This window comes from Oryza sativa, chromosome 4 (assembly GCF_034140825.1).
Source record: "Oryza sativa Japonica Group chromosome 4, ASM3414082v1".
NCBI classification, from domain to species: Eukaryota; Viridiplantae; Streptophyta; class Magnoliopsida; order Poales; family Poaceae; genus Oryza; species Oryza sativa.
Genome location: NC_089038.1, coordinates 179959 through 189040, shown reverse-complemented (window position 1 = coordinate 189040; position 9082 = coordinate 179959). Strand labels below are relative to the sequence as shown.

Sequence of the window (9082 nt, the reverse complement as noted above, 5' to 3'; positions counted from 1 at the left end):
ACCCCGAATCCAATATAAATCGCAGCGTTCCCCGTCCCTCTCTCTCCTTTCCTCCTCCCTCCGCCGCCGCCGCCGCCGCCGCCGCCGCCTCCGCCTCCTCTTTGTTTCTCCTCTTAGGGGCTAGGGCTTGGCTTTCGAGAGGCAGCACCGCCGCCGGGGCAATCGAGCAGGCGGAGGGGAGGAGCTAATCAAATCAAGTCAAATCGAATCAAATCAAATTCAAATTCAAATTCGACTAGGGCAGCAGGAGGAGGATGGTTTCCCTGTCGACGTGGTTTCGCTACGCCGCGCACAAGTTCGAGTACTCCATCTCCCTCTCATGGAAGGTAAGTTCGACTACTCTATAGATCCGCCCGCGTGCTTGTACCCTAGTTACTCTATCTCGCCATCTTTCCCATGGCATTGGAGTATATGATAGTAGCACACTGCCTATTCTATTACACCCGCAATCTAACCTGTAGTAGATTACTCTACTAACTAACATAGCCTTGATTGATTTTAATCAATCAGTAGCTGTATTATCGAATCTTTACATGCTCTCATAAGCCAATCTGTTTCTCCGCACAGATGAATACCACCAGTAGAATAGAATATGCAGCAAATTAATTTATGAATTGCTTCATTTCTCCTCCTGTTTATCCCAATGCAGAAGTATAACGTTGGCCAGATCAACAGCACCCAGTTAACCGATGCCGTCTGGAAGAACTTCTTCCAAGGCAAGCTCACCTACATGCATTGGAACAAGGGGGGAGAAGCCATGGCCCCCATCGAATCTACTACGGGAGGAACCCTCCTTGTTAGAAAGCTCGTCAATTTGTCTCCAACGTAAATTACCTGCTTTCCTTTACCCTCTACCCCACACTCCTTGTCAACTTTCTCCCTCATGATGCTTACACAAGCTGTAAATACTAGTATGCTTATTAAGATTTATGCATGTTTAAACATATTGTGTTTGTTGAGTAGCATGCACATCAAGATAATCAAAACAACATAACATATCTCAACTATCAACTCATTATGTACAACTCATCAAACTTGTGTCAGCATGATTCTTTTGTCAGTTTACTACCATGATTAATCTTTTTTTTTCATCTAAATTATGCTTTAATACTTGGCATCTTTCTTCCCAGATTGATATTTTTTGGCCCATAATCTTTTGCTCCTAAGGTTGTCCCTAGTATTGCTCATCAATTGCATGACTGCTGAATTTGGGTGGCCTTATCTTCATTATGCAGAACTTTGAAAGTTTAATTTTTAGTAGTCAATCAAAATTTTTCCAAGCGACTTACCGCATGAACTAACCAAAAACCTGTATAAAACTAGCCAAAAGCAACAAGCCAAGTAGCCAACAATATAGACTTATGGGACTACCTAAAAAACTGCCGCAAGTTTTTTGGGTGGAAAACTTTCAAATGTAACTGAAGTATAATTGGAGTGTAGGTACATTGTAACTATTGTAACTATACAATAGTTACAATGTAACTTATATGTAACTCGTATATAATTGTGCAAAAACATGTTTGTGCTGGATTGGCTAGCATCAGCATCTCTTTACTGTGAGATCGGGAGTTTGACTTCCCACTAGTGCACGGCTGTGCAAATTTTTTTCCCTCTCCTTGCACAGATCTCGAGGCAATCCAAGAGTCACAAATTTGAAAGTTTTGAGGAGAAAAAACTGGCGGAAGTTTTTTAGCAACTCCTAACTTGGGATCGAGGACACAAGACAAATTTTCTACTATAGTTAGTTGTGATTCCTTATCTTAACTGCATATTCTGTGTGACATAGTAGAGTGGCCCTTAGGTAGGCAACCTTTTAAATATGGATCCAATTGGGATAACTCACATGCAAACGCACAAATATTCATATCCATCCAAGCTATGCGAGCATGGCTAAAAAATGCGATTCCAAGATACACGGAAAATTTTCAGTAAAAATGACATCTTGAATATTTAAATTCCATTATGAGACCAAAATTCTTAAACGGTTACTTATTGGATATTGTTGTTTGGATTTCTGTTGGCTGCAGCAGCAGCAAGCCAGCAACACATTCAGTGCTTTGAGCTGGTAGACTTCTGGGTGAGGGTAACCTGGATTCTGGCATATCCACATACGCATGTTGCTTGGTGTATTCCAAAATGATATAGACCACGATAAATTTTTATCTATCTGTAGCCTTTTGCCAGACTTGCACAGCACATGGCCCCTTCTCTGCTTGTGATCCTAATTTTGAGGGACTTGTAAATCATCTGATTGACCAGTGTGGTAGTAAAACATGGATATATAAAATAGGCTACGAGGACCACTGATAAACAAGACCTACACCCTTAATAAATACACTAGCTAATTCTGCCTCCTTTCTTGAACCAATGCATTGTTTTACTAATGAATAGTTATTAAAGTTGAGGCTGTAGTTCTGAGATCTTAACAGAAGAGTGAGATAATTGTATGCAACTGTTCAATTGTTAGTGTTTGCCTGTGATAATTCCTTTTGCCAATCTTTTGAGACTACATCAACTGCTCCACTTTGCTTTGTTGTTATTTTGCTTGGTATCCATATGCTAACCTTTCAACTTTTTGCATACCAGTTTTGTGTCCTTGTATAAAAATTTTGGAGAGTACTCTGAATATATGGTTTCGGTCTTGACTATTTTTGTTCATTGATCTTGTCTTGTTAGTTTAAAAAATATGATAATTTTGAGAAGATGCTGATTTCATGAGGTGTAATTGACAAAAAAAAAACTGGCTATATCATTGTGTAATTGTGTTGGGCTGGTTAATATTTGATATCTTCTCTTAAAACAACTAATGGGTTATGGGTCTCATAGAATAACCATGTATGAAGTTGACATAACTTAATGCAGATACCTTTTTTAGTTAGATATTATATCATGTCCATAATCCATATGTGGTAACCATTTATGCATCTAATTATCTTCACAGACAAGTCTTTGTTGGTGATGTTGTCTTACTAAAAGACCCAGAGAAATCTGATGATTTAATCGTTCGACGATTGGCTGCCCTAGAAGGTTATGAGATGGTCTCTAATGATGAGAAGGATGAGCCGTTTGTACTTGACAAGGATCAATGCTGGGTTCTGGCAGACAACCAATCACTAAAGCCAAAGGTATGTAGTATGTTAGTTGATGCATGAAGAAATAGTAGACATAGTTTTGTTGGTTGGTGTTCTACCAAAATACCTTCCTATTATTTGGACATAAAGGCGAGCAACGGGCACATGATCCTTTTAGATGCACAAAGCGTAGAGAGGTTAGTGTTTTACCTAGATATCTTCTCATTGTTGCAACAAAAAAGTGAGATTTGGGCACATTCTCTTAGATGCACACATCGTTGTGGTGTGGTTTAACAAATATGTGTATTGAATTTGAGCACATACCTTCTTTATGTACTTCACATAAGCTCTTTTGGTAACAGGAAGCTAGGGATAGCCGCTTGTTTGGACCAGTCCCTATGACTGATATCCTTGGCAGAGTGATATACTCTTTAAGAACGGCTGTCGACCATGGCCCAGTGGAGAACAGGTAGGATCCTTGTTATATTCTGGGCTGCCTCTCATCTACACAGTAAGTTGTAATTTGACATCAACTTTTTGCTTTTGCTCCTGCTTTATGCAACAGCCGAATGGCCATGAACCAGGATTCACCAGTTCTGGCAGTAGAGCTTGATGTGGAAGAGATGGCGAAGAATAATAAAGTGTAGATAATTAGTGCTTTTGACGTGCTGTGGTGTAACTTTTCCCTTCGATGGATTTTGTTATTCGAGAGATTAGTTGCTTCAAGTAGAACATTATTCTGAACTTGTTCACTATTTACTCGTGGAGAAGTCAATAATCATAAGAATAACCATACGGGTTGCTAAATTTTGATCTTTCAAGTCTGCATTACCTAGCTGGTGATATCTTCGTGTTCATCTGGGTGGCCGGATTTAAGGCTGGATGTTTTGCTCCTATTTACCGAGGACAAAATCGGGATGGGATATTGGGCCATTTTACCATTTTGTCTATGAAGAACCGAAGATATTTAGCGTAATCTAGTATTAGATCACAATGCATGTCAGCATCGACTAAAGGAAAAGAAAGAGCAAGAAGAACGAGCTCCAAAGTAGTAGCTTTACAACGCTATTCCGAAGAATTTGTCCCGTGAACTCCCAAGCCGTAAGCAAACAAAAGCAACACAAAGTACATGAGTAAAATATGTAAATCGTACGTTTATTACAGTCAAGTTCAGTACGTGTTGAGATACGACATAAAGTATCTTGTAAAATTTTAAAACATGATATGCTCTAAAGTTGTAAGCATAAAATATCCTGTAAAATCGTGATCATACTTTTGGGCAACAAATGGTAAGTTCTATCTGTAGATGCTGTTTGAATTCACCCAAGTTTCTGACTTCCAGTGCTAGCTTGAATAGTGTCAATGGGCTGGGAAAAATAATCAAGGCACCAATGCACGGTAACAATCTCTAACACAGGTCTTGAATTTGCTCAAGGTGCAGCATCACTAGGAAGATCAAGTCCAGCTGGAATACTTCCAGGGTAGTTGTAACTGGGGGAATCAGACCCAAGCATGCTGCAGCATTGAAATTACCAATACAGAATGCAAATTGTCAGCAGATTCATTGTTAAAAGAATGCAAAGCATATACCATTGGAACATCAGGACGCAAAACTGACCTTGTATCGACCAACACCATCGACCGGAGCTCACAGTTGGCAAAGCTGCATACAAACAAATCAATGTTAGGCAAACGATCCTTTGATGCAACTAACCATGATTCTAACATTTTTAGCGTTTAGTAGAATTATCGTGCCAACAATGTTCAAGGAAACCAAAATGTAAAAAAAGGGTAATCCTATTCGGTAGCGTGATAAGGATACGAAGCATAAGGGACTTTAAAGGAGTGCAGTCCAATTTGGTTATGTTACACATTATGTATCAACAGGTGATGTCTTGTGAATATATTAATATGATCGGCATATAGTTGAAGAATATGATGACAATTGGCAACTACCGAGCCAAAAGGATTCTCAGTGTAAAGGCACTTACTGCTTGCCCACTTCTTCTCTTATGGTTGGATGACACTCCCTGCTGTACATGCTTAAGGTGTGATATAAGAATCCACTATGGCTTACAATAGCTATCTCTTTCTCTTCCCTTGTCCATAACCTGAAATTACATTGAGAAAAAATCCAATCCTTTTAAAATGCTATGTGTAACAGGTTCTAATCTTGCTGCTGCATCTAAGGGTCTTCCAATATAAAATATTGCATGCCAACAATCCATTAACATGAGAACAGAGAGACAACCGTAAAAAATAAGTACACTGTTAAATGGTAAAAAAGCATGCAAACAAGTATATGTGGTCTAGAGGAAGGGTACATCCTCTGTTGAATGACCCTGTTATAAAATTGTTCCGACCAGCATTCATTTTTTCTTTCTATATTTGTTCTTTAAATCATTGGATAGTCAATATAGATGCAACAAAATTAGCTTAATTTCAGGTTCCACCTAACATGACATATAGCAGAGAGATGCAAGTTGACTTCTGTCTAACCAATACACACTTTTGACATGAGTGCTACACACAAACCTTATATAGTACCAATTGACCAAACTGTTTTTTATGATACACGTGTACACAAAAGACGCGATGCAAGATGGTAATTGCGTTCCAGGGACATTATTGAAAGAAATTGATTGATTTTATAAAAATATAATTACCAGTCAATGAACTTCATGCCCCTAGCTGCGACAGATGAATTTGCTTCTCTGACATTTGGTTCCCAAAGTACATCTTCATCATTCTCTATCTGTAAAGAAAATGAGCATGCAAATATTATGATACATCATTGCAACATCATTTGAAGCAAAGAGATCCCAGTAATGACTGATGATTGAGAAACAACAGAGATTGATTCTTGCCAGCGAAAAATCAATGGCAGGAAAGAGAGCGTGGTATTCTGTAATGCTCCTCCTTTTATCACAGGGATGCACACCCTGCATAAAACAAAGGATCAAACAAAGAAAAAATAAATTTATGGAAGTGTATTGACAAAACCCATGAGGATATTGGTGTGAGAGAACTACAGAGATAAAGCAAAATATTCAATTTCTCAAACAGCATATCCAATTTTAAAGCTATTGCACAGTAAAGTAAATAGGTTCTAGCAACAGACCAATATCATGTTTAATTACAATAATCAAGCATGGCACGTACAATAAGCACTTCATATTTTAAATGTGTTTTAGGAGAAGAAAGTACCAAGTGCTCCCTGCAGGCCTCAAAAGCAAGAAACGGTGGGCAGTTCAAACTGGAAATAGCTGGCCGGCTACTATGTCCAGCATTTTCCACCATTAATGGTGGTGCACTTACTCCATCAACAGAGTTTTCACCCCCAAAGACCCCGACTGCAGTTTGCATAGTCCTGTGAAATTAATGGTGAGGCTGATTTAGAAACACACTACTGCAATGCAACATTATATTATGTTATGACTAGGCACTGCAATTCTGATAAACTGAATTTTGTCTATAGTAGATCCAAGGCACATTAGCCCTGCAACAAATGCTGCAAGAAAAATACAGGCATGCCCGAATGATGTCCATACCTCATGGGTATTTACTAATGCACATAAAGGTTTCCAACTTATGCTTGTTATTTACATTTAAAAATAGAACATCAGAAAACCACAAACTTGTTTGATCGTGCAGAAAATTCACACTTGTATGCAACATGGTACATGTGAGTATCATAATTTTACCCAACCAGGTGAGCATATACTACAAAGCTTGGAGTTCTGAGCTTCTGGCCCAAATCCGAAATAAGCCAATGCTGCTCTTGTGGCTAAAACCATGATATGCATTACTAATTACTGAACGTGTACGATTTTGTGGTATATCTGTTAAGGACTTAAGGTTCACCAAGTGATCACCAGCGGACATATATATCAGGGACAATAATAGAACACAGGTGTATCTTGTAGGCCTTCCAAATACCATGTTCAGTTAAAAGATTAAAAGACCGATTTGCTAGATTAATCTAGTTGGTAAGATTAAGCAGTGGTATAATTTATTATAGTAGATTATGCAGAATAGCACCATTTATTACATATTAGGATTTAGGAAGCTTAGAAGAGTATTGGAACACTTAAAACATATACAAGAAGGTCAAGGAAAAACTACCTCAGTAGAGGGGAAGTAATAACCAGCTCAATCTTTTGTGCAAGTCCACTTTTTTTCACGTGCTCACGCAGGCAGTCAACCTACAAATGTACACAAACAAACTAATAATGGAACTTGCAATTATTTTTTTTTGCGCTGTTTTCCTGCAGGTAGGGGCTAGGAGATATATATACACTAACATAACATTTTGCATCTGATATGCCTGGAGTACCAGACATTTCTACTTTGTATAAGAACATGAATACCATTCATGACTAAAAATATAACCTTCCATGCTTCATCCATCCACATGGAAGTTTCACACAAAATCAGTAAACGCAATACAGTGTTTCTTTGCATAAGCCAGTTTATGAATGAAAAGATGATCTCGTCACACAAAGTCAGATTTTTCAGGGATGTAAAACGAATATAGCAGGCCTTACTTTATGATCTCAAACTAAAAGTATAAAAAAAATCTTTCTGTTAAAGATTTTTTGCATCATACTACTTCTGTTCATTTTTACTTAATAAGACATTTTGCATCATACTACTTCTGTTCATTTTTTTTGTTTTATAACTAGGTCATCGATATGGTCCACAATGCATATTTTATGTTATCTTCAATTTTTTATAACCATATGAAAGTGTCTTTCATGATAAATGTACTAATGTCATTTTCAAATATCAGACCATCATAGTTTTACAAATATTAGTGATGTGAAAATGGAGAGTGTAAGCGTCTTCAGAATTCTATTTATTTATTTATTTATCATGGATGAGGATGAGTTAATACCGAAATCACACCAAGTGAGTGTGGATTCCAATATTCATTTTGTGCAACAAATTTACTTTGGTTTGATTGAACAAGTGAACAATAGAATATCAGAAAGAAGGAAAGGTCACTGTAGGGTGGTAAGAGATCCACTCCTTTGTGTTGTATACTGAACTAAGAGCCCAGACTAGCATGATTGAAACAGGAAAAGTACGTAGATCAATTTGTGAAAGAAAGAAAGAAAGAGAGAGAGAGAGAGAGAGAGAGAGAGAGAGAGAGAAGGCTGAAATTACTTGGTTCCAGCCCAATGGAGTAAGGTGGGCGTCAAAGAGTTGGGGCGACATGTAGGCGCTGTGATCCTTCTCGCCTTCCACATTGTGAACACCCTGGGCATGCCTGACCTGCAGGGACAGGAAAGGATTACTGATGGCTAAGGAAATACAGTACATTGTGATCGATGAGCAGTAGTAGGAGTATTTGGAAAAGCATAGGAGGAAGTAGTAACCAGGTAGATGGTTTTGCAGCGGTGGAGAGGATACATGGCGGTGGTAGGAGGATTGGCGTCCATTGGAGCTCCTAAAAGACAAAGAAAATAGAATCTGCGTCCATTAGAATAACAACAGTGGGGGTTAACTCACTCAAAAAAATAAAAGAGCAGTGAAAAGGAAAGGAAGAAAGAAATCCTTTAAATTTGCAGGAAGGAAGAAATTGGAATCGGGGAGGGATCGTTGGGTTTGGGGCCCGGCCGGCAGTGATGGGGATTTTTGTGTGGATCCAATCCGATCCGATGGGATGGGATATTGCGAATGTACAGATAGAGGAAGAAGCTAGGAGAGGAGAGGGGATCCGGAGAAAGAAGTGGTCGTATGAATGAATCAGGCGGGGCAAGGATAAGTAGGTGGAAGCTATATATGAGGTACCTGAGGAGGAGGAGGAGGAGGAGGAGGTGCAGCGAGGAAGAAGAACAAGGGAGGTGGGGAATTTGGCACGGCGGCGGGGAAACTGTCCGACTCCGATGGTGGTGGTCGCGGCGGCGAATACAGTGTGCAGATGCGAGTGCTGGAGCAGCTGGACCATTACTACTTTGAGGCTTTCAGCTCGTGCCAAAAAAACTGTGAGTCGTGTCAGAGTTGGG

General features: G+C 39.1%; 2 protein-coding genes across 3 annotated transcripts; one reads left to right on the top strand and one right to left on the bottom strand.

The window, feature by feature from the left end:
* Positions 1-3878, top strand: LOC4334892 (mitochondrial ATP-independent inner membrane protease subunit 2). The gene is made up of 5 exons (XM_015780879.3): positions 1-326; positions 650-825; positions 2942-3125; positions 3434-3540; positions 3637-3878. Exons 1-5 carry the CDS (start codon positions 255-257, stop codon positions 3716-3718), a joined length of 621 nt encoding a protein of 206 aa, XP_015636365.1. The 5' UTR covers positions 1-254; the 3' UTR covers positions 3719-3878.
* A 295-nt stretch (positions 3879-4173) lies between these two features.
* Positions 4174-9028, bottom strand: LOC4334891 (phosphoglycerate mutase-like protein 1). Of its 2 annotated transcripts, none has more exons than XM_015780878.3 (10): positions 8868-9028; positions 8453-8546; positions 8241-8348; positions 7197-7276; positions 6279-6441; positions 5939-6013; positions 5738-5826; positions 5063-5182; positions 4690-4734; positions 4174-4586 (listed from the first exon to the last, which is right to left on the bottom strand). In XM_015780878.3, exons 2-10 carry the CDS (start codon positions 8513-8515, stop codon positions 4502-4504), a joined length of 828 nt encoding a protein of 275 aa, XP_015636364.1. In that variant the 5' UTR covers positions 8516-8546; positions 8868-9028; the 3' UTR covers positions 4174-4501. The 2 variants fall into 2 exon arrangements, with proteins under 2 accessions (XP_015636364.1, XP_015636363.1); XM_015780877.3 differs by having other exon boundaries at positions 8453-8523.
* Positions 9029-9082: the final 54 nt, after the last annotated feature.